The sequence below is a fragment of the Hermetia illucens genome, chromosome 3, assembly GCF_905115235.1.
Source record: "Hermetia illucens chromosome 3, iHerIll2.2.curated.20191125, whole genome shotgun sequence".
Taxonomy (NCBI): Eukaryota; Metazoa; Arthropoda; class Insecta; order Diptera; family Stratiomyidae; genus Hermetia; species Hermetia illucens.
Window position 1 is genome coordinate 36,775,862 of NC_051851.1, and position 26,359 is coordinate 36,802,220.

The 26,359-nt window shown below is 44.0% G+C and overlaps 1 protein-coding gene across 1 annotated transcript; it reads right to left on the reverse strand.

Moving 5' to 3' along the window:
- Positions 1 to 10,301: 10,301 nt before the first annotated feature.
- LOC119651027 (hamartin) lies at positions 10,302 to 26,011 on the reverse strand. The gene is made up of 7 exons (XM_038054339.1): positions 25,600 to 26,011; positions 14,058 to 14,311; positions 13,556 to 13,990; positions 11,512 to 13,492; positions 11,293 to 11,450; positions 11,102 to 11,228; positions 10,302 to 11,033 (listed from the first exon to the last, which is right to left on the reverse strand). The coding sequence occupies exons 1-7, from the start codon at positions 25,691 to 25,693 to the stop codon at positions 10,633 to 10,635; spliced, it is 3,450 nt and encodes a 1,149-aa protein (XP_037910267.1). The 5' UTR covers positions 25,694 to 26,011; the 3' UTR covers positions 10,302 to 10,632.
- Between the last annotated feature and the right edge of the window lie 348 nt (positions 26,012 to 26,359).

Here is a 26,359-nt window from a genome sequence, read left to right on the forward strand (position 1 = left end):
TCGCCCTTTCTGGAAGGCAGATCGCGACTGTCACCGGGATCCGAACGCTAAGTACCGCTCGCTACCCCTGCTTTAATATTGCGGCCGCCATGGAGCTTCGGAGTCCCGCCAATTGTTCCGCGGTTGGGTCCAGTGACACCTCTGCAACCCTGTCCCCTTCTCTGAGCCGAGTGATGAAACCTCCACATATGTACCAGGACAGTGTGCGAAGTAGTTTGAGGCACCTGGGAGAATACTTAATACTAGATGTCAGATTGAAACACTTGGAAGTAGGGAACATAATAAAGTTTCTGCCGATTAAAGGCTTGAACGATATACTATAGTTAATAGGTATACAATAGCCAGCAAAGAAGCACAATAATTCTCCTTGTGTGCACCTCTCCCTCGTTGGTCTCCCATGCTCAGTATACCACAGCCGAAGAATTAATCGACAATTTGAAGTCAAATTTTTTCTGCGTTACAAACACTCATCATCGCAATTTTTATGTTGTGCCTTATTACTACGCGTACATATACATATAAATAAGTCGGGATACCGGATGCTGGACGCTTTCGGTATAAAGGCTTTATATTCAACTTGTGTGAGAAATTTTTTAACCATGTTTTTTCATTTGTACGTAGCTAAAACTTCAATATATTCCTTGATATATCCAACTCCGCCGTTCCTATGAATTCACTTTCGTAATAATTGTAGCATTTCCCTCAAACTTCAGAAATGGTGTATTATATTTCTGACCACAATGGTACCAAATTTTGTACTTCTAGGATGAACTTAGGGGGTTTTAGGTAAATTTCTAAAATATGGCAATAAGCTATTATTATCTTTATTTGAGCAGATATCGGAATGGGGAGGGAGGCTAGATTTTATATGGGTGCACGATTGTGAACTTTACCAGATTTTTCTGTTGGATAGGTTCTGAGAACGGGACCTGTTACAGTTTTTGGGAAACACATTTCGAGCCATCACTCCCCTATGTTTCGTCTAATATTAGAAATAAAATCAGTTTCAAAAAGTACTAATTGAGCCGTTTCATTTGATACCACACATGACCATTCCCCTTTCTTATGAATGGTTACAGAAAATAGCACCACTTTCTATGTAAAGGGATTCACCATCATGATCAACGGCGCAACAACTGATATCCGGTCTAGGCCTGACTTAGTAAGAAACTCTAGACACCCCGGTTTTGCGCCGTAGTCCACCAATTCGATATCCCTTAAAGCTGTCTGACTTCCTGACCTACGCCATCACTCCACCTCAGGCAGGGTCTGCCTCGTCTTCTTTTTCTATATATTGCCCTTATAGAATTTCCGAGCTAGATCATCCTCATCCATACGAATTAGGTGACCCACCCGCCGTAACCTATTGAACCGGATTTCATCCACAAGCAGATGGTCGTGGTATCGCTCATAGATTTCGTAAGCTACGCAATCCTCCATCCTCATGTAGGGGGCCAAAAATTCTTCGGAGGATTCTTATCTCGAACGCGGCCATGAATTCGGAATTTTTTTTGTTAAAAACCCATGCCTCCGAGGATTAGATAAGGACTGGCAAGATCATAGTCTTGTACATTAAGAGCTTTGACCCTATGGTGAGTCGTTTCGAACGAAACAGTTTTTGTAAGCTGAAATAGGTTCTGTTGGCAGCCAACGACCGTGCGCGGATTTCATCGTCATAGCTGTTATCGGTTGTTCAATCCTAGATAGGAGAAATTTTCAACGGTCTCAAAGTTGTAATCTCCTATCTTTATTGTTTTCGTTTGACCAGCGCGATTCGATGCTGTTGGTTGATTGGTTTTTGGCGCTGACGTTGCCACCATGTACTTCGTCTTGCCTTCATTAATGAGGGGCGCTAGATATCGCGCGATATCTCTCATAGTCGTGTACAGTTTTACCCTGGCTATGCTATCATAGACAGCTTTAAAGTCGATGAAAAGATGGTAAAACTGATGACCATATTCCAACAGTCTTTCCATCGCGTACCACAGAGAGAAAATCTGATCTGTTGCCCATTTGCCTGGAGTAAAGCCTCTTTGATATGGGCCAATGATGTTCTGGGCGTATGGGGCTATCCGGCCTAGCAAGATAGAGGAAAATATCTTATAGATTGTATTCACCAACATGATACCTCTATAATTGCTGCACTGTGTGATATCCCCCTTATTATAAATGGTACAGATAATGCCCCGTTGCGAGTCGTCAGGCATTGATTCGCGGTCTCACACCTGAGAATCCGTTGATGAACCGCTTGATGTAGTTGGTCGCCTCCATATTTAACCGATTCGGCTGTAATTCCATCAGCTCCTGGCGACTGATGATTTTTAACCCGATGAATTGCACGGACTGTTTCTTCAATACTTGGTGGTGGCAGTATTTGTCCGTCGTCTTCAATTGGCGGGACCTCCAGCTAGCCGATGTTCTGGTTGTTCAGTAGTTCATCAAAGTACTCAACCCATCGCTCTAATATGCCCATTCTGTCGGAAATCAGATTTCCCTCTTTGTCTCGGCAGGATGAGCAGTTGTGTAAGGTTTCATCTTACTGACTTGTTGGCAAAACTTGCGCGCCTGGTGCGGTTGCTCCCTGTACTTTTTGATTTCACAAACCTGTTGGTTCTCCCAAACTTCCTTTTTCCGTCTGTGAAGTTGTTCCTCCGCTCGACGGAGTTCGTGATAAGTCTCTGCGCGTGCCCCGTTCTTTGAAAATGCAACATTACTCGGTATGCAGCATTCTTCCGTTCCGTTGCCAACTTACATTCATCGTCAAACCAGCCGTTCCGACTCTTTTTGCGGCTGGGGCCACGTATGTTTGTGGCCGTATTTATGATAACGTTCGTCAGGTGATTATGAAGATCATTTGTTGATGCTTCATCTCCAAGATCTCTGGTGACTGCGGTTATTGCGGCATCCATTTCCCTATTATAGGTATTGCGGAGGGCTGTTTTGTTGACGGCTTCAGTGTTAGCTCTCACCTGATTGTCAGAGGGGATTCTGGGTGGTGTTGTTATTCGAGCCCGGAGCACCATGCCAACGAAATAGTGATCCGAGTCTATATTGTCCCCCTATATATTCGGACATTCATCAAAGCTGAGATATGACGGCATTCAATCACCACACCATTTCGTGCGATACTGCTAATTGAATAATCCGTAGTCTATTATCATTGGTATCCTTATGTAGGCTATGGGAGCCGATGTATCGCCTGAATACGGGCTCCGTCCCTACTTGGCTGTTCAAATCTGATTTTGATATCATACCTGGGACAGGCTTCAAGTGTCATCTCAACTGCCTCCTTCCTTCCTTCCTTCTCCGACTCTACGGTCTCCTCTGTAGGGGCCTGAACGTTTATGAGGCTTATATTTCTAAACTTGCCTCGTAAACGCAGAGTGCATAGCCTTTCGCTGACTAAGAAACCTATTAAGTGTCCGGATAGCTCAGTGGTTAGAGCACTGGGTTGTTATACGGAAGGCCGCGGTTCAAATCTCGCTGGTGGCAGTAGGATTTGCATCGTGACTTGACGTCGGATACCAGTCGACTCAGCTGTGAATGAGTACCTGAGTCAAATCAGGGTAATAATCTCGGGCGAGCGCAATGCTGACCACATTGCCTCCTACAGTGCTCTGTAGTGTACCGTTACGGTCTTGAATGAAGTGCTCTAACACACTTCAAGGCCCTGATCCAATATGGATTGTTGCGCCAACGATTATTATTATTATTATAAGAAACCTATTCCAAGCACATGGTTTACTCGATGGCCAGTAAAATATATGATGTAGTGGCTCTTCTCCAGGAAACCGGTCCCTGTCCACCGCATATCTTGCAACACTCTTACTTTAACCTTATATTGAGACAGGGTGTCAGCATAGCGCACGTTCGATGAGAAAATGCGCAAGTAGTTATTCCGTTGTCGTTGGCGGGTTCGTCATTGTAAAGTCCATTCTGTCCGAGGGTCCTTCTGTGGCTTCGTAACATCGGTTTTCCATGTAGGGTTGTCAGCCCTACCCAACCCCCAACCTGGAGGATCAGGGGATGCAATTTATCTTTCTCCGTCTGCAGTTTTTCATCAAGAAAGATTTTACGCTCCATCATGGGTACCAAACCACGTGTCGGCCTGGGCCCAATTCTACCCTTTGACCACCGTAAAAGGATTCACAGACCTATAAATCGGAATCGATTCAAATAAGGTTTTGTTACTCACAAAGCTTTAAAACTTTGTTAACCTCCAACCTTTTTTTGCGGCAGTGGTAACATAGGGATCACTTCATAATTGGCAAGGACTTTAATTTAAGACACTGAACCCACACAATCATTAACCGGAATGGCAATGCGCTTTATAATAAGCTCAATGATTCTTGTTCACCACCTAGCCTTGAGGCGGTACTACCTGGAGCAACTAGTAGAGCATGTAGCCAGTCAATGCTTGACTTCTTCATGATGTCCAACAGAATCAAGCAAATCTTTCAAATAAAATGCTGCAAAACTCTCCCAGGCATGTCGGACAATTTCGTGGTTCTAATTAAACTTTCTATCTCTGAGCAACTCAGAAGGCGGCAGTTTACTGCACAGAGATCTTGGTCGAGGAGGTCAACAAAAGATATAGCTTCAAAATAGTAACGTATCTTAATTTAAGCAGAATAAGCTAGTATAAGAGCTAGACTAGAGTTAGACACTTTTGGATTATACGAAATCAAATGTGCGGGAAATGTATGGAGCAACAAATTTGTACGCAATCATTCCTTGGTGGTTATTAGGGAAAGTATTCACACAGCTTCAAATTGGTTGGTTATCTGAACTGTTCTGCTATTGTAGATGCATTGGAACTTCCAAAGATGAGCAGCACGTGTTGTTCAAATGATCGAGATTTAGGAAAAGATAGGTTTTTGGTCAGCGGAAAGCCGCACACGAGCTGGAGTTGAATGATTTTTCCCAAATAAGTCTTTTCACTTGTGGAACGTTGAGTACTCGCATAACTTAAGAGTAAGTTATGAGTCATTAGATCATACCGGGAGGAAATTCAATTAATTAATTTTGAATTCGCTTCTGATGTCTCATCCACCACCGGAATATACCAAGAAGTAGCCAAACTAGTCCTCAGCCGTGGCGTTAAGTTCCATTTCATTCATATTAATGTGGTAGCGCGTACGTAATAGAAAATCCATGCTGGACTCATTTGAAAGATGCGAATTGTTAATTCCTCTCCTCACTCCATTCGATATATGCATGCATATATGTATAAACGTATTTCCATATGTAGTTTTTCTAGAAGTGTTAGCCGAGCGGAGGAAATCCATGGCGGTCATGCAAGGGACGCTGGAAGTAATATCGCGAAAGCGCTCGAATTCAGAATTCTCAGATTGCTGCGGTGGTTTCCGCGTCGTCACTCAGCGAACATGCTAAGCATATCAATTCACCCCAATCGAAATACAGAAGTAAGCTGAACTGACTTTAATTGTAAATTCGACATAATTTTCAAAATGAACGTGTTTATTTGTGGTTTATTTGAAAGACCGCAAAACGGACGGATTACAGCAATTATTGGAGGTGGATCATATGAATGAGGTTCGTTTTATGGTTGGAAATTCAACCCTCGTTCGCTTACAACCATTTAAAATGCGTCATAAGGTGTAATAATTGTTAAGTAATACTCATAAAAATAATAACACGTGCTTCAAGTGTACATAATTGTCTACATACGATATGTATGCAGAGGTGTTTCTTCCATGCATCTTTTTTGAACAGGTATTTTCGTGACGTTGGCTACTGCGAGATGAAGATTCATTTTGGATATAATACATAATACATATGTATATAGAACCACCAGAATCAGCAGAAGCTCATTTAAAATTTAAGCACTAGCAACGCAGTAATATAATAAATTTTGTAACATTGGGAATTCCAGGAGTATTGGGAGGTGAGAATGGCTCAAACTTAAACCAGATTGTGTCAGCACAGGAGCCACGCGTCTTTGCAGCTTCAGCCATCTGAGTAAGCTCACGTTGACTTGATATCGCTGTAGGTCAGTTACGAAACACGCTTAGTTAACGAATGAATGAACAATCAGAAACGCCTCGAGGCATTCAATCACTTAATCAATTGTTGGCTGACATAAATGTTTATTGTTATTTATAGTTAAGTTGATTTCTATTTATAAAAAAAATCAATTTAATCCTTGCCCAGAGATTCAGTCCATTTGAATTGGAAGAGAGAATCAGTTACATGATCACTAAATAAATACCTTTCATTTAAAATAGAAAAGAATCCCTTAAATCATTAAAAATATCCAAGATGCCACCTCATAATAGGCAAAATATTGGAGGAGGATCAGGAACCCTCATGGCTCATGGGGCTGCTTTATTCAAAGTGCTTTTGCAGCTGCAATCATCTCATATTCAAGCGACTCCTGAACAGTGCTATTTCCAGTAGTCCCAGTTGCAAATCCCCAAAGGATATACTATAGGCTTATAAGTCTCTATTCTCTTAACGCCCAAACAAAATACCCGTGCCAATCAAAAACAAATTCATAAATTCTTTTTGAATCATTTATGTTTACTTATATGGTTCTTGAGGTGCTGAATCCAGTTATTCGACCCATTTTGAAGGTTTTGTGTAAAACAAAGCCTTTTTAAAATCGGTTTACTGCCTGGGTATCTTTTTTTTGACTGGGGGAAATCCATTGTGGATACGCATCTGTTCTCTCTAAATGAGCTGCTACCGCTTTGTGCGGCGTTAATTGCAGTAACTTCTCTTCTATGTCTCCGATGCGCTTCTGTTGCTTTTAGCTGTTGGCGTATCCGTTTCACCATTGCAACTACCGCGTCCCATTCTGTATTTGATACCATGTACCCTGCCAGATTTTCCACCGTTAAACGGGTATTTAATTCTGTTTCAAGCTTTCTCCTTAAGCGGTTATAACTTGGGCAGGCGAAGAAAACGTGTTCTGCATTTTCGGCTGCACCTTCATATGTAGGACAATCGGGTAATTTATCGAGTGCGAACCTATGGAAGTACTTCTTGTACCCACCGTGTCCACCGTGTCAATTTAACAATAGTCTGAGGATTATACCCATTCTTAATAGCGGTGTCAATAGGCTGTTTTTCGAAAATTGGAGAGTGGAAACTTCTTCGAATTGAGGAACAACCTGCTGCCCGAATCTATCAAAAGGGTCGATCGAGTGTTGAAGGAAGCTAGTGTGGTATTCCCGAATATTAGGCGACTCCGAATGCCTAATTCCGCGCTTCCAAGAATTAGATATCGACCGAAGATCCACAAGGAAGGGGATGAGATGCGAGAAATCATTGCGGACTCGAACTCACCGACGTACAACATAGCCAAGTGGTTGATTAATGAGTTTCCACGAATGTGACGCTCCATCAGTCTCTCCAAACCTTTCAGCAAGAATGAAGGCAAGCTGATCTGCCTGAAGTACTTTGCATTAAAATAGTCATCTTTCCCAGGTTTCGGTATGAAGACTACCTTAACCTTTTACCTAGTGGAAGGCACGTAGCCCAGAGCAAGGCATCCTCGAAAAATATTTCTTAGAGGTTGCTATAAGCGTTCCATACCCTCCTTTAGATGCCATCCATGTCAGGTGCTTTGAAATGTTCAAAGGACAGTATGGCAGCTCACACCTTTTCATGGGTAACAACCGCTTTCGCAGTGTTCCAGTTTCCCTTGCAGCACTTGCGTGTTGAAGGGGTTGCAAGAACCGTCAACTCTCCCCCGGCAACTTCTCCCATTCGTTCTTCGAGGTGGTGTACTTCCAAGAGGCTCTGTACTGAATCCAGTCTGGAGCTTGTGAAAGTACCGTCGGGTTTTCTAAGAAAGTCCAACTTGGGCAACTCATCACTTTTAAGGATTCTGCACGGCCTTGAAGTCTCTCTTTCGCCTTCCAGTTCCTCATAGTACGCTCTAAAGGAGTCTTGTTTCGAACACCTAACGAGCCACTTATATTCACGCTGTGAGTTCCTGAAATTTAACCAGTCTTCGTTCTTGTTACTTTTGCAAGCACGGTTCAGAAGTCGCCTGGTTGATTTCCTGAGTTCTTGCAGTTCTCGGTTCCACCAAGGGACCCTTTTATTACTTTGACCTCGGGAAATAGGACAAACCTCTTCATAGCACTCTAAAAGTACGCAGTTCAGAGTTTCCAATGAGGCTTCCAGCGCTAAAGGAGTCCTTAGTCGCCTAGGAAACTCTACTTTATTGGCAAGAAGTTCATTGAACTTTGTCCAATCCGTTTTGCTAGAGTTCCCTCTTTGTACAGCACACTGTTCGCCCGCAATAGTCAAATTGAATTCTAGATATCGGTGATCTGACAGTGAGACCTCGTCTAGCACCCGCTAGTGTGTAATCAACTCTTAACACTTTACTTCGCGACCGTAACTAAGTCCTGGGAACAGAACTGTCTCAGCATGGTTACCTCTAACCGTCCTGACATCAGGACACAAGCTCGCGATCTTATGGATCTTTCATCGTAGAAGATCATAGCCCCCTTTACTGATCCAATGCCACAGATTCTGTTCAATTGAACCCATGACTTTTGCACCAGAAAAATGTAGGGGAAGTCCTGCAGCTTTGTCAACCTCACTGCCAACAGATAGGAGGAGGCTTTGGCATGCTGCACGTTGATTTGACCAATGTTTATGTTTTTCGACATAAATTTAGTCTAATATGTTATAGAAAACAATTAGAAGCGTATGCCGGGATTTCCCCAATACCGTACCGCCAGAGACTCGATCCCCTGTATTTGATTTCTCTGAGAAAAGTCGCACTTGGAGGTATAGCAGTTCCCATGTCCCCATCCATGAAAAATCTCATCTCATTCCGCAGAGCATTTGTCTCTTTTCCTAGACTGACTGGTTTGCGGTGCCCGGTTTGCACAGATTCGGTCACTCCAACTGGCATCAAGTCAACTCCGTCCACGTTTCTGACTCCCCTTTCTTCCGCCTGTTCTTGGAAGTTGTAGGAGAAGTTACTAGTAGATAGGATTCACTCTGTAGTCCCTCCACCAGTGCGAACCCCCATGCGGGGGGTCCGCTCTTGTATGCACTATCCTCCTCGCGCAGCTATATTGTGGGAGATCGCACCGAAGATACTGCGATTTGCTCTATTCTGTGTGAATCGAAGAACTTCATTGTTCTTCGCTCTCAAAATGGAGATGATGCTCTACAGTTTCCTGACATGACTGAATTTCAGTCTATCTAGGAAAAAGTGGAGCACCACATTCAGACTCTTTTGGTCCAGTGCGAATACTAAGTTGAAACCCTGTACGTTTGTAAATTTGTCCCGGCATTCATCAACTTTACCCTTCAGTGTCCAAAGTCAATGCTCGAATTGTGTTCACCCAGCATGCGGATGATGTCTGCCTTCCTTTGAGGGCCTGGTAACCAACATCCGACATGTTCTGTCCTGCGTAGCTCAGTGTTCACAGTAATGGACTTGCACCGACCGCCGGAACTCAAAGCCGGGATCGCCCGCAGGAGCCACTTTAAAGCAGCCTTGTCAGTGCACTCCAAATGGAGACGCCCATCGCGAAAACCTTGATTGTTAAATCGTGGCTTCGCTCCAGGCTCCAGCATTTTTTTCCACAGGCATTCCCGGAGCATGGTAAATCGTCCCTCTGACATTTTGTCATCCTTGGAGAAAATTCCCATGGCAGCAGTCAGAACAGAGAGTGCAGCTTGCGCATACAGCCTCTTCCTTCCCACCTTCGTGTCCGTATTCCTATGGGAGGGGCCAGCTTCATTGAGATCTCTTTCGTTGATTTGATGATCTCCCGGCACACCGGTCCTAATCCCCGCGGGACGCGTGGATGTAAACCCTGGTGCGGAGCACAATAAAGCTTTGGACACAACAGATGTGTTGGTCGTACGCTTCTTGCGCAATAGAAGAGTCTGGTGCGCCGGAAATTCGGCTTCCTTGCGTCTTATTTCCCTGGACGTTACCGCTCCTAGTGGTACAGCCACGTCCATGTCCTCATTCCCAAAGTGCTTCATCTTCCTTCGCAGTGCCCTCTTCTGCCGCCGGCTTGGGGCCTTTCCAGGTTCACGGTGTCCGGCAACCACCAGCCACAGTTGGGTGAAAAGTAAAATCAACAAATACTTTGATTATTTGTAATAATATTATGTAATAAAATACAATTTAATTGTTTATTATATATGTCGCTGTTCGAATGACGACGACGGCAACGGCGGCGACGACAAAAATGTGACCAGACCAAATTTACTTTTGTTTTATGTACTCAAATGTCAGCATTCTTTATCACTTCGGCATTTTGTTGTTTCTGTTGCAAACATTTAACAACTCATTTTTTAAAAAATTTTATAATCATAAACAATAATTCGAGCAAAATTTCGTAAAAACATTTCTATGTACGATAACAACAAAAATAACACATTTTTATACTAGTACACTCCTTCCGAGTCGCCCCGACAAGTTCAGGCCCTTGTTCGCCGGCGCGAAAGGAAGAAATTGGGAGTTTTTGATTTCATTTCGTTTAGTGATGCCGATACATTAGTGGTGTGTGTGTGGTTGAGGTCCTCGCAACACGAATATCAAAAGCAAAAGAGAGATAACCGTCGAGGTCATGTGCTGTAAGATTCGTTTCATTGCAAAATATTGCATGAAATCGGCGACGGCTATAATGCGGATGATGACGACGATGACGTCGAGGATATATTCTGTAAACGCGTTGTCATTTCATTGAATGTGGTGGTTGTTGTGGTGCCCATTGTTATTGAGCTATGGCTACTCGTTTGGATGCTAGACGAGGTACGCCTCGTAGATGATATCGTAGTCGATGAGCTCGCCGACGCAAATGGTTGAGAGGATGTGCTTGCTTGTTGATGCGATATAATAACCGATGACGATGTAACGGGAATCGACCGGGAATTATGCTCAGTGGCAGTATTTGGTGGGCTCACAACCAATGCCTGAAGATTGCGAATCTCCGTGACGGATCTCAAACTAGTTGATAAGCCTTCGTTGGATGTTAAGGATACAGAAAGTGGTGAATTATGCTCCATAGAACTGATGAAATCTGTATTGGGAGTTAAAATGTCAAAATAAAATGTTTTAAAATTTTGGAATGCGCAATGCAATGCGTACCTGTCCTTTCTGATTCCGGTGTCGTCGTAGCCATACTCGTGGCAGTTTGATTCCGATACAACTCAGCAATGCGGTCTTCCATTTGAACTATAACCATCTTTTGAATTTCGTATTTCTTCTCCAATGCCTGCGAAAAACAGGACGATTCCGGTCGCAATTCAACACATGCAATTGATTTTAAGAAAAGTTACCTTAAATTTCTCATCATATTCCTCCTTGGCGGATTTCAATAATCGCTTTTGATCCGTAAAATTGATATCCTTGGCGGCATTATTCGCTTGGAGGGCAGAAATTTGATGGGTGGCTGCGTCGAACTGTGCAGACTTTGTTTCGAGGGCACTCCGGGTTTCTGAGAGAACATTAAAAAAAATATATATACAAAAAGAGCATAACTAATGTGCGCGCATTACCTCTAATTTCTTTGCTGTAACTTTCCTGCAGCTGAGACGCCTCCTCGTCGCGAGCTTTCAAGCTTTCCAAATCGTTCAATTTATCTCGGCATTTCACCTGAATTTCCCCAACCACCATCAACTCCGTCTGCAACTTGACTAATTCCTTTTTGTACTGTAAACCAAGTTCTGCTTGATATTGAACCTGTTGCATCTCATTGCGCATATCGAAAAGTTCTCCCTGCAGGGCTTCTATCTGTAGCATCATTCCTTTGCGCCCCGCCATCTCTTCATTTACGCGTCGCTGCAGATTCTCGATATTTAATCGCAATTGTTTACTAGTTTCTAACTCCGTGTGGTACTTGCTTTTCCACAAATTCACCTCACTCATGAGTTCTTCCTCCCGATGTTTGGCCCGTCTTCGATGCTTTTCTGCATACATGGTTAGTTTCTCCATTTCGTCCTGTTGTTTTTTCAACTGATCTCGTAGGCGGTCTTCGTCTTTTTCCAGCGAACGCAAGTCCCGGCTTTTACCTAGAAGTCTTCGATTGCGCTCGGCGTGCACTTCCCTTCGATACCGCTCGAAATTTAATAACAGATGAAGTAACCGTATTTGATCCCTCAGCACATCTTCCCTGTTCTTCGTGTCCGCTACATTCTTGCTAACACATTGGTCGAACATTTCATAGGGATCGAACGGCTTCTTCTGATTCATCTGCCGCAGCTTATTCTGTTCGATGACCAGCTCAAACAGTTTCTCTTCGTAATTCCACTGCGGAAGGGTTTGCGTACAAGAGTCCTTTCGACATGTTAGCAATCTTCCGTCAAATTTTCTGGCTAGCTTGGATTTTTGCTGTATCTGCTTGAAATGAGTAGCAGCGGAGACAGCATCATCGCCAGACGGACTACTCGACTCTCCGTTCGCTTGATAACTATACTGCGTCTGTCGCGTTACGACTTCCTGGAGATTTTTTATCACAGGCCACGAACGTGACCTACGCACTCTGCATGTACTCTTAATTAGTTTGCAACGGTCAGTGTGCTCATTGTCAGCAGGACTTGTACCATAGCTTAAGTAGCTGCTGTGATCATTAAGGCAACATATCTTCGGCCGATTCCGCAACGCTCGGCGTTCCTGTAAGGGCATTGTTGAGCAGGCTGCACTATTTAGACCGCCTATTGAACAAGGCGATTGTTCAGTCTCATCACCGCAATCTGCCGATATATCCTGTAGGGTGTCCGAATGGGTCACTGCAAAGTTTGTGTTTGTCAATTCTGACACTTCTTGGTCTTCCTGAGTGCTTTCAGTGATATTAGTAGGGGAGTCGAGTGGCTGGAGGTTAATCGACCTAACTGCTTGTGCATCGTATTGGAGCGCCCCAGTGGTCGTAGATGGACCCGACAGATCCACAGACTTCGAGCTCGACAGTCTTTTCTCTGATTCACTTCTGTCTCGACCTACTTGCAGCAGGCGGAAGTGCAAACCTTTTAGCTGATAAGTTTGCTGATTGAAATCGAATGGCTGCACGTCCTTGCTATCTATTTTGTGCAAAGGTGTTCCGGGTTCACTAGATACTGGTAATGCACGAATGGCTGTAGAATTTGCAGCGATCGTGCGTTTAACAGCATCTTTAAGTGGCGTAGTCTCGGGAGTAGCTTCTACAGCCGCTTCTGGTGGCGACGCACCCGTCGCACCAGATACATTACTCGGCATGTTGGGAACATTGTAATTAGGCGTCGGAGTATGAGTAATTGCGGCTGTGGGCGGGGGTGTGGAAAGGATTTCTGCGCTGGGACTCCATATTGGATTTTTCATTTTCTGAACCGCTAGTAAATTCGAACCGTCCACCAATGAACGGAATGTCCCGGACATATCGGTGATCGTACTGAATGCGGGAATTGGTCGGTTCCAGCTGCTGAATTGTAGTTGTGATATTTGTGCCTCATTGGCAGCTGCTTCTTTTCTCAGCATTACATTTTTACAGAAGTATACCACACTGTCCTGAAAGGATCCACGTGAAAACAGTTTATTAGTTGATTGTGCCTTCCAACGCTTCCTACTCACCTGATGATATTCCAGGGATAATTTTGCACATTCCACGACAATATCGTGCGGTTGCTTCTCTTTCCATCTCGTATTATTCGTTTCATCCTCGGGAGTGCTACAAACCAGCAGTGGATGCATCTTAACTGTTTCTAGGAGTGGTCTTATCGTACTTTGATATATGGCACTATCTTTTGATGCGAATCGACGTAAGTAACGAAGAAAACTGTTCGGATACATGCCATACAAATAATGAAATAACAAATAAATTCCAATCTGTATATGTATTATTTGGCTTTCGTGCATAGTGTTAGCATTCTGCGCGTTCCACGCCGCCAGATGGCCAAACCCATCCAATAAGTCGGGCAGAAAACTTGGTACAGATGACGGGATAATTGGAAGTAACGTAATAATGCATAACAAAGCACTCATAAGATGTATAATTTCCTTTTCGGTCTGTAACAGTCCATGAGGTTGGTTGAAATTAGCAAAGGGAAACTACGCGTAAATGGCATGATCTTACTTGTAATAACTTTAGTATTTCCTTAATTAACTTATGCTTTGCAATTTTATAAAGCCAAGTCGGAGGCTTGCGGATGATAAAGCCTAGCAGGTCGAGCGCTACCGGTCGGTGTTGACCACGCATCCAGTCCGCAATTCGATCCAGCACGCACATGTCGATAGGAGATTGAACTTTGACCAGGACATCGATAATTCGAACGGAATTCGTTCTTACGTAATAATCCATGACTCCTTGCAGAATACTTTGGTCTTTAGCTGGAAAACAAGAATTATTTATTTCTCTACTAAGTGAGATGATCGGTCGATATTGGATAAGCAAAAATGGAATAGAACGTATAAATGCGAAATCCTTCGAGTGGTGTGTTTCGTCATCTTTAGCCTTTGTCTCGTTTAAAAGCGGGGTAGGCTCGGCGTGATCGATTGCACCATTTTGTTTCTGTTAAAGTCAAAAGGATTTGGATGCAGTCGCGAGGCTTTCAAATCCCGATCCAACGCATCAAGCCATCGTTGTTTTGGCCTTCCTTTTGGTCGTTTACAATCGACTTCGATATTCAGACCGATGTTGGCAAGTGAATTGTTCTTAGCGCGAATTGAATGACCATAACATTGAAGACGCCTCTCTCACAAAGTTTCCACGACCGGTGCAACTCCATATTGATTGCGGATATTTTCATTTCGGATGTGATTAAAGCGCAACATCTTCGTCTTCATTACCGCGAGACGTCGTTCATTGTATTATAATCGGCTAACACCCAGAACAATGGAGGGCGACAGGATGGACGACATTGCAGTTAATTTTAGACTTGAGACGTAGAGATGGGCAACTCATGAGTCGACTCAATTGTGCTACTCAGTCCATTGACGTGAGTCGACTCAACCCAAAAGGGGCGACTTAGCAAGATGCGAGTCGACTCAATTGGTGAGGCGATATTGGATGGCTGGTGGATGCGGTGTACTGTGTGCATACATGTGAATGGAGGGTGTAAATTTTTTTTCAATTAGTCTCAATTAGTACTTTTCGAAACTGGTTCCATATTTGATATTGGGTAAAACATAGGGGAATGAGGGTTCAAAATGTGACCCCCAAAAAGTGTAACAGGTCTCGTTCTCAGAACCTATCCAACCGAAAAATCTGAAAAAAATCGCAGTAGTGCATCTCTACGAAATCTAGGCCTCAAAATACATCCGGTTCCGATATTTGCACAAATAAAGTTAATAATAGTATATTTCGACATTTTAGAAATTTACCCGGCAACCGCCCTTATCTTCATCCCAGAAGTACAAAATGGCATGCGTATAATGAAGAACATAATGCACAATTTGGCCAAGTTTGAAGAAAATCCAACTATTATTAACAAAGTTATAGGGGGTAAAACTTTACCATTTTTTGTGAGTTTCGTGCACTCTACAACCTGCATGACGTCATCATCACATATCAATTCATCAATACCATAACGAAATGAGTTCTTAGGAATGGGGTCGCAAAGAATTATTTTGTTTTAGTTTTTTAGTCATTTGTATATGAATATCAATTACTCCAACCACACATGTCTGTATGTAGGTATATAGTAAAGGCCTACAAATAAGTTTTGTCGGTTTTTTTTTAAATTTGAAGCTTTATTATGAAAAATTGGTTATACATTCATTGTTCAAAGTATTGCCCATCGCTAGCCACAACTTTCTTCCATCTTTCAGGCAATTCATAGATACCATCGCGCCAAAAATTGGCCGGCTTGGCCGCTATCCACTCATCGAGCCATTTTTTGAGTTCGTCGTAATTGGAGAAGTACTGATCAGCCAGGCCATGCCGCATCGACCGGAACAAATAGTAGTCAGAAGGAGCAATGTCTGGAGAGTACGGCGAGTGGGGTAGGACTTCCCATTTCAACGTTTCTAGATATGTTTTAACGGGTTGTGCAACAAGTGGACGAGCATTGTCACGTTGCAAAATAACTTTATCATACCTTTGCTGGTATTGGGGCCGTTTTTTCTTGAATTCGCGGCCCAAACGCATCATTTGACGTCGGTAGAGTTTGCCCGTGACCATTTCGTTCGGTTTTAGCAGCTCATAGTATACCACACCCAGCTGGTCCCACTGTATACACAGCATGATCTTCTCACCATGAATATTCGCTTTGGCCGTCGATGATGAGGCATGGCCGGGGTATCCCCACGATGCCCGACGCTTGGGATTATCGTAATGGATCCACTTTTCATCGCCAGTAACTATTCGATGCAGAAAACCCTTCCTTTCTTGTCGTTGGAGCAGTTGTTCGCACGTGAAAAAACGGCGTTCATCGTCTCTTGGCTTCAGTTCATACGGAACCCAATTTCCGACCCTTCCGGATCATTTCCATTGGTTTTAAACGGTGGGAAATGGCTTGCTGAGTGACTCCAAGTGTTTCTCCAAGTTCTTCTTGCGTTTGCGATGGATCCCGATCGAGCAATGCCTCTAATTCTTCATCTTCAAAAATTGTTGGCCGTCCGGCGCGCTCTTCGTCTTCCAAGTCAAAATGTCCACTTTTAAACCGTCCAAACCACCTCCAACACGTTCGCTCAGATAGAGCATGGTCACCATAAACTTCCACCAATATGCGATGACTTTCGGTTGCTTTTTTCTTCATATTGAAATAATGAAGTAGAACTCCCCGCAAAAACACATTATTTGGTACAAAATTGGCCATTTTCGTTGATGAAAAAAGTATTGTTGTTTACACTTCAATTAAATAATTGATACTGACGTTTGTGTCTATTGACAGTAGCTTTCCGATGAATGTTTGGAAATGTGGATCAATGGAATAAAAAACAAGCCACGCCAAACCGACAGAACTTATTTGTAGGCCTTATATATGCGTGCTAATGAAATTTGCGGGTGGTGCCTAATTCAGATAGATATAAGAAGTAAATCGAAAATATGGGTACGATCAATTTATATACGCGCATGTATGTGTACAGTATTCGGAAATAGGCAGTTTGTTTGTTTAGGGTGAGCGTAATATCTATGGCTGTAATATGTACGTATGTCTCCTAGTTTGAAAAAATACGAAGGAATATGTTGGATTTGTTGCTATATACGGATCGAAAAATATGTGTTGAAATTTCTTACATAAGATGAACCTAAAACCTTTATACCCGAAGCGTGAGCTTCCGGTATTCCGACTTGTTTATTCGCGATTTGAGTGCAACTAACATTTTCGCTAGTTAATGAAAATTTTATCTCATAGCGCGTAGGTGTGCATTTCCTGAAATAAATATTGCGTTTTAGGCACTGGAAAAGATCTTGCTTAGAATTCATTTGAATTTTATAGTTTTTGAAGTATGGAATTGGATCGTTTGATAGTATATGGGTAAAATTGGGAAATATTACTCTGGAAATTGAGAAATACGTTTCTTGAATTCATTGTGTGAATTACAGTTAAGTGCTGGCTTGAGCTGCTCTCAGGGCATAGGTGAGGCAGCGTCTGAGGATATACCTCTGCCCAGGACGAAACCACAAGTCATAATTTTTGCAACTTGAGTTCCTGGCCTAAGAATGAGGAGTTCCAACCGAGGAAGTACATTGTTTTCCAACCATTATGTGAATGGCGGATTTAGGAATCCCTCAATTCTCAAACAGAATTCTAGTTTAGCCTCGGCTGGCTTAGGCTTGAATTTTACAAGGCGGTTTTTGTCTTCATACACATGTCGTGTTTTTGAATTAATATAAGGGAGCAAATTACAACTTGTAACCACTGCGGTCACGCTGCGCCTAGGGCAGAGGTCTGATGAGTTGCCTCTGCCCTTTACGCAACCATGACTTGCGGTTGAGCAGTGTGTTTATTGAGGCACGGATATGAATATGCTAATTTGTATATAACCCCAGCAAACCTAGACTATTGTAAAGGGTGTTTTTTTAGTTGTATGAGAACTCTTGATATCGATAACTATGATTTGACAGTTGAGAATGTGAAACTGTTGTGGCAGTAGTAATTACTTCCAGACACTTGTTTAGAATTAGAACTTTTAATTAACTGTAAGTGGACCACGTGGGAAACGCTGTCGGGAGACGTTAAAGGGGGCAAACGGCCGCATTTCAGCGGATGTTTCTAAACCCATATTTGGGGCAGATTTTTTAGCACATTATGGACTCCTTCCAGATCTTCAGCACGGTTGTCTTCGCGATTCAATAATTCTCCTTACCTGCCAAGGACAAATGACAGAATGTACAACGCCGTTCTCAACTTGTTGGCCTTTGTTCTTCGACTACGTCTAAAATTTTACGTAAGGATCTTAGCCGTAGTCTATAAAATACAGCTCGTGCAAGAATTGAAGCGAAATTACCATCATTTGGGACGCATTTTTGCTCATTGGACTCATTTGAAACTGACCGAAGATGAGCATTTTTATTGAAAAATTTTGTTCGGTGATGAAGCTCATTTCTGGTTAAATGGCTACGTCAATCAACAAAAATGCCGTATACATTCCAGGACTTTCCAAATTGCGTGCCTTCACATCAATGTTGACAGGTGATTCGGCGCTCATTTTTCAGCGGGATCCTTCTTGACTACTCTTCATTTCTCCAAACCCATTGTTCGGCTGTTTTTCGTGTTCCACGTTTTTTGTCATGGACGTGAAGGAGGAGCAACGTGTTTGCTTGAAATTGGGCAAATCGTTCACGGAATCTTTTCAAATGTTGCACCAAACCTTTGCTGATGAAGTGATGAGTCATTCATGATGTCAGAAGTGGTTTAAACGGTCCAAAGAAGGCAGAGCACTAACGGAAGATGACCGTCATTCAGGAAGGCCTTCAATCTCAATTGACGACTTTCATGTAGTCAAAGTGAATGCCCTTGTGCGTTCTAATCGTGGACTGACGATTCGATAGATGGCAGAGGAGTGTGACATCTTGTTTGGGTTATGTCAGGACATTTTGACCCAAAAATTGGAGATGAGAAGAGTTGTAACCAAGTTCATTCCACGACTGATGACAGGATCAAAAAGCGCATCGCCTGGAAATGACCAATGCCAATGGAAACTTCTTGAAACATGTAAGGAGTCTTGGGTTTATGGTTACGACGTGTAAACCAAGGTGCAGTCGTCCCAGTGGATGTCAAAAAATTCACCAAGACCAAAAAAATGTCGCCAGGTGAGATCAACCGTTAAAGTGATACTCACTGTTTTCTTCGATTCCAAGGTTATTATCATCATGAACTCCTTCCAAGTTGAGACAATCAATGGTTATCTATACCTCCAAACTCTGAGAACTTTACGCCAAAAGACTCGTCGGAAGAAGCCAGAATTTTGGGCAACAAGCACATGGTTTCCGGATAGCTGAGTGGTTAGAGCACAAGGCTGTCGTACGGAAGGTCGCGGCTCAAATCTCGCTAGCGGCAGTGGGATTTCTATCGTGATTTGACGTCGGATACCAGTCGAGTCAGCTGTGAATGAGTACCTGAGTTAAATCAGGGTAATAATCTCGGGCGAGCGCAATGATGACCACATTGTCTCCTGTAGGGTACTGTAATCCTATAGTGTACCGTTCCGATCTTAAATGGAGTGCTCTAACACACTTCAAGGCCCTGATCCAATATGGATTGTTGTGCCAACGATTATTATTATTATTAAGCGCGTGGTTTTCTCACCACGACAACACGTCTTGTCACACCTCGCTATTCGCGAGTTTTTTACCAAAAAACTCAATGAAAACCTTTCGCGATCCCCCCTATTCTCCTGACCTGGCTCCGTGTGACTTCTGGCTGTTCCCAAAAATCAAGTATCCAATGAAAGAACAGTGGTTTCAGACGATAGAGGAGATCATAGAACAAACGCTGGAACAGCATTCATGAAAGTTTTCCAGATGCATGAAACATCTATTCATCGACTTTAAAGCCGCCTATGATAGCATAGCCAGGGTAAAACTACACGGCCATGAGAGAATTCGATATCCCGTCGACATTGATAAGACTGACTAGGCTGACCCTGACCAATATGCGAGACCAGATAAAAGCAGCAGGATCACTCTGAAGACCATTCCACATCAACAACGGTCTACGACAAGGGGATGCCCTATCATCCGTCGTCTTTAACCTGGCCCTCGAGAAAGTGATCCGTGACGCTGATTTAAATGCAAGAGGTACGATCCTCTTTAAGACCACCCAACTACTGGCCTATGCTGACGATATCAACATCATGGGAAGAACGATCCGAGACGCCTTCATCCAGATCGAGTAGACAGCGCGAGATCTTGGATTGCACATCACTGAAGACAAGACAAAGTATATGGTGGCAACGTCAGTACTGAACCAACCGACCAACAACATCAAACCGCACTGGTCAAACGGGAAGAATAAAGATAGCAGACTACAACTTTGACACCGTTGATAATTTCTCCTATCTAGGGTCGAAAATCACAACCGATAACAGCTACGATGATGAAATTCGCGCACGGTTGTTGGGTGCCAACCGAGGCTATTTCAGTTTACAAAAACTGTTCCGCTCGAAACGTCTTACCATAGAGTCAAAGCTCTTACTGTACAAGACAATGATCTTGCCAGTTCTCATATATTCCTCGGAGACTTGGGTTCTTAGCAAGAACTCCGCCATGCTATTAACATAGGATGCTGGTCCCAAGCCCAAGTAAAGGAGGAGGGTTTGAGGCAACGTACTCTGTACTATCCTCAGTAAAACAAAAATAAAATGCTGAGATCAGGGAAAGAGATAAATAGAGTATAGTCGGAGTTATTCTACTATGCTAAATCCTACCTGATCTCTCTTGGTGACAGGCCCCGCGACAGGTCGACCAAGAAAATGCATAGAATGTCGTTACAAACATGATGATCGGATTAAGTCACAGGCCTCGGAGAAATGCTAGGGTGTCCACCTCAGTCGACGCGGCAGGGCGGGCCCCGGTCCTGTCGAGAAATGGGCAAGGGTTCTTGACGCAAGCAAGTTAGTCCGCACACAACGAACAAAACAAATACGTGTCTGCACGCTAAATGTTGGTACCCTAGCTGGAAAGACCGAGGAACTCGCAAGAGCCCTTCGGAAAAGGTGCATTGACATCTGCGCTCTGCAAGAAACTCGATGGTCTGGTGCCAAAAGCGGCGACATTGAACGCGAACGCGGTAAAAATGGCTACAAACTTCTCTATTTTGGTAACCCACACACTCAATATGGTGTTGGCATTGCCACCTCAGAGGGTTTCCGTGATGCCATTAAAGAAGTCGAACGATTGGCTGATGAAGCTCATCATAATATCAGCTGATCGCACTATTCACTTCTTCACCGCGTATGCACCACAGACAGGCCGACCAGATGCCGAGAAAGATGCCTTCTGGCAACTTCTCGATGAAAAGATTTGTCACGTGCCTGCTGACGATTACATAATCATTGCCGGCGATGTTAATGGTCATGTGGGTGAAAAGGCAGACGGTAACAGGTGCCATGGGGGAAAGGGGTTCGGAGCGCGCAATGAAGGTGGCGAGCGTATAATCGATTTTGCGGACACCCATGACCTTGTACTTATGAATACATGGTTCATCAAACGATTGTCTCATCTTCCCACATTTTATAGTGGGAACAATAAAACGCAAATCGACTATATTCTCATAAGACGTCAACATTTTACCACTGTCACTGATTGCAAAGTCGTTCCCTATGAGACCATCGCACCTCAGCATCGGCCGTTGATTGCTGTCCTGCGAATTAAGCCACCGATAAAACGGCGTGAGGAACGCACTGGCCCGCCGCGCATTAAATGGTGGCGGTTTGGTGAGGAGAAAGAAAGAAGAAACGGTCTCACTCATACGATTGCCAACCATTACGAATGTGGAAGAATCATGGAACCAAATGAAAGACGCGATCCACAAAGCGGCCTCTGCAACCCTCGGGGTAACCAAGCCGGGTAAGCGGTACAGCAACCGAGATACTTGGCTTTGGAATGATGATGTTGAAATGAAGGTCCGTGAAAAGAAACGCCTCTACCACAAATTTCTCGACGATAAAACGCCTTCTAATTGGCAAATTTATAAGAATGCCAACCGGGAAGCAAAGAAAGCGGTCGCTGTCACCCGAGCGAACCATTTCAAAAATCTTTACGATAAACTGGACACTCGGGATGGCGAGAGAGATCTGTATCGACTTGCTAAAAGCCGTGATGAACGCACACAGGATATCGAACACTTCTGTTGTGTTAATGACAAGGACGGTACTTTGCTTACCAACCGTCGAGCCGCAACGGATAGATGGCGAGAATATTTCGAGCAGATTTCAACTGAAGAATTTGCTCATCCTCCACTTCCACAATCATTGCCGACATTTGGAGCAGTTCCACCAGTCAGCGCAACTGAAGTCGAGGAGGCAATAAAACAAATGAAATCGGGGAAAGCAACAGGACCTGACGACATCGCATCTGAGCTCTGGAAAGCGAAGAGCTGGGACCCAACACTGTGGCTCAGTGAATTCTTTAACCGGGTTATTGAGGAAGGAAGAACACCATCTGACTGGCAAGAAAGTACCACTGTTCCAATATGGAAAAAGAAAGGTAGCCCAGCAGAATGTTCAAATTACCGTCCGATCCGGTTACTTTCCCATACCATGAAGATTTTTGAACGCATTCTTGACAACCGTATTCGCGAAATCGTTGAAATAACCGTGAATCAAGCCGGATTTGTCAAGAACTGCGGAACTACTGACGCAATACACGCTGCGTGGTTACTCATGGAGAAACACCGTGAGAAGCATCGTCCTCTTTACATTGCCTTTCTGGATCTAGAGAAAGCGTTTGACCGTGTACCACACGAACTCATCTGGTATGCTTTACGACAACACTTCGTGCCAGAAGAACTCGTGCGCTGGGTTCAATTGCTCTACCACGATCCGAAAAGTAAAGTTCGAAGTATGGCGGGTGTATCAAAACCGCTTCGTGTCTCTGTTGGAGTTCATCAAGGAAGTGCCCTTTCACCACTCCTCTTTGTCCTTGTTATGGACACCGTCACACGGGATATCCAACGTCCAGCGCCCTACACACTGCTTTATGCAGATGATGTTTTCCTAGCATCTGATAGCAAAAATGATCTCGAGCAACTTGTTCAAAAATGGAATGATCGCCTCATGCAACACGGTCTCAAATTGAATTTAAACAAAACTGAATTTTTGACGACCGATCCCCATGAAACAGGCACAATCACTGTCAGCGGCAGTGATCTGCCCAGAACTGAGCGATTTAAATACCTCGGGTCAACGCTATCAGCCAATGGAGAGCTGCATTATGAAATTGCTTCACGCATTAACGCAACCTGGATGAAGTGGCGTTCCACAACTGGTGTCCTTTGTGATCGACGTATCAACGAACGTCTCAAATCTAAAATTTACCGCAATGTCGTCCGTCCAGTCGCTCTCTATGGTTCTGAGTGTTGGCCGACCATAAAAGACAATGAACGACGTCTCGCGGTAATGGAGACGAAGATGCTACGTTGGACTAGTGGCGTCACACGTTTAGATCACATCCGAAATGAGGATATCCGCGATCGTTATGGGGTTGCACCGATCGTGGAAAAGTTGCGAGAGAGGCGTCTTCGATGGTATGGTCACGCAATTCGTGCAAACGAGAATTCACTTGCAAAGATTGGTCTGAACATCGAAGTCGATGGTAAACGACCAAAAGGCCGACCTAAGCAACGGTGGCTTGATACGCTGGATGGGGATTTCAAAGCCTCGAGATTGCACCCAGATCAGGCATTCGATAGAGCCAAATGGCGAAACCGATCACGACGAGCCGACCCCGCTTGTGAACGGGACAAAGGCTGAAGAAAAAGAAAAGACTTGGGTTCTTAGCAAGAAAAATTGCGAACTCTTGGCCACGTTCGAAAGAAGAATCCTCTGAAGAATTTTTGGCCCCCTACATGACGATGGACGATTCCGTAGGCTATATAACGACATCTATGAGCGATACCATGATCGCCTGGTTGTGGATAAAATCCGGCTGAATAGATTAAGGTGGGCGGGTCACTTAATCCGAATGGATGATGATAGTCAAGCAGCGATCAAGGCACTTAGGTCCACCCAGGCTAACTCTAAACTGGTGTGTGAATGCCTTGAGAGACTGAATACGCTCGGCTTGTCCAACAAGATGTGGATACTCTGGGTACCAAGCCATGTTGGGTTGGAAGGCAACGAGGCAGCGGACGAACTAGCCAAAAAGGGAGCAGGGAAGCCTTTACATCGGCCAGAATGAAGAGGAACGGTTGAGGGAACTATACTGGGCGGGCCTATCATTAATGGAGCAGTCCAGGGCACTTATTGGGAGATATGAACCCTTTCGCACAAAGGATTGCATCAAACTTGGAAAGCTAGGTGCCTGCAGGTTTGGTGTGGAGTGTGTTGAAACCTCTATACATGTCCTGGGACAGTGTCCGGCACTTGCGCAAAATAGGTCGAGGCATCTGGGAAAACGAACTGGTGAACCTCGGCGCAAGACCGGCATGTTTTGAGTTCCTTATTAAGGCAGGCCCAGACCGGATACCGGTTGTTGCGCCGTTGATGATTATCTGGGAGAACACTTAATATCAGATGCAAAGTTGAAAGATCTGGATGTAGGGAATGTAGGTTCCTGACGGTTATGAGCCTGCTTGAAATACTATGATTAATAGGTACACTATAATCAGCAAAAGGGGCACATTGCGTTAGTAGTTCCCCAGTTTTTGACAAATCCAGTTTGGTTCGCGGTTATTTCAACGATTTCGCAAATGTGGTTGTCAAGATTGGGTTCAAAAAGATTCATGGTATGGAAAAGTAACCGGATCGGTTTCGTTGATTCTTTTTGCATTATATCCGACAGAATGCACGTAACGTTCCTGTAAAAAAAAAACAAAAAAAAGACATACAACTCCTTTTACCCCCTCTTGGAGCACTTATGCATTTCGTACGTCGGTGTCCGGATTTCATTTTTGGTCACTGTAAGTGCCACTACCTTTGATCCGCCTTTCAAATTAGTAGCACATCCTCATCCCTTTCGAGGAGGAAAACTTCTAGGGTACCATCCCAACAAGATCTCGCAGCAGTTCGCGAACAAGATCTTCCATGCATGAACGCGAAAACCCAGTCAAATTGCAAAAAAGAACAAACCACAAACCGTCTCGCAGGCACAGCACAATATGCCGCGGCCGATTTGCAGTTTCAATGGCTTAGTTCTGTTGACAACTGGTCAGAATGTATGGATTGCTTCGGTCGGCGAACTGAGAAGCGCTTCCCGCGTCAAACAAATTGGATCAATCCCCAAAACTGCGATTTCGAGCGGTCGCACTCCGCCTGCAACCCGCTCGGAACAGGCGAACAGCTGTCAACCTGAAAACAAAGTCGACGTTCGACATGACAGCCCCGGTGGGGTGCGACCACTTTCGAGCCGCGGCCGGAGCTGGACCGCGACCAACAGGGTGGCCCGCCGGCTCCCGCACGGGGCACGCTGGGCGCCACCCGGCAGCGGATGCTTCCATCCCAACCGATCCCCCGTCCAACTGATCTGTAACGAACGAGACATCACCAAACTGTCAAGTCAATTGAATTACTTTGATTGATAAACTCCGCAAGGGTCTTCTTCGCCGCCTCCGACTCCTGCGGATTATTCGATTCGAGATCTTCGAAGAGCTTCTGCACGTCCATGCTGGCCGCTGATCGCTCCTGCCGCCGCAAACACTGCTGTTGTTCCTCGGGCCTGTGCTGCTCTCGCTGTCGCTTCTGCCGCCTTCGCCGAAATTATCACTAGCAATTTTCTACGCACTTTCTTCGATTTTATTATTTTCATATTTCCAAACGTTCAATAGCTACACGGGCATCAGCTTATGTTGCTTGCGACACATTGCAATTAAACTAAGAGTTAATTAAACCAAACGAAAGTCAGGAAAGAACCGAGTTGGAAATGGCTTTTGTCCATTTCTCGTTTTTTGTCCGTCTCCGACGTCTTGTGTACTTCTCGAATTCTGCCTAGAATCCCACTGGGCATTGCCAGCTCGGAGAGTGCTCGCAGTCTAGTACTAATTTTTATCTCAAGTTTCCTACTCGCCACGAACATCTAATTTCCATTTGATAATCAAAACAAAATATTACGTGGCTCCTTTTACATTTAAAATAATACAACTGGACAGCGCGGTTTTGAAAAGCAAACAACATTGACAACAGTTTCGACAAAAAGTTCGCAAGTCTATAGCCAAACTAACATTTTCAAAAGGTTACCAATTTTAAACCATTTATTTGCGAAGTCCATCGTCAACTCATATCGAATCATTCACTATTACAAAAATTACAAAACACCAAGCAATCACCAAACTT

Bases quoted from the DNA above. Each gene is read 5' to 3' on its own strand.
- LOC119651027 (XM_038054339.1), bottom strand. From the start codon at position 25,693: ATGGACGTGCAGAAGCTCTTCGAAGATCTCGAATCGAATAATCCGCAG. The intron at 11,229-11,292 runs GTAACTTTTCTT...TGTTTTTCGCAG, and splicing joins AATATGATGAGAAATTTAAG to GCATTGGAGAAGAAATACGA. The intron at 11,034-11,101 runs GTACGCATTGCA...CTCCCAATACAG, and splicing joins ACCGGAATCAGAAAGGACAG to ATTTCATCAGTTCTATGGAG.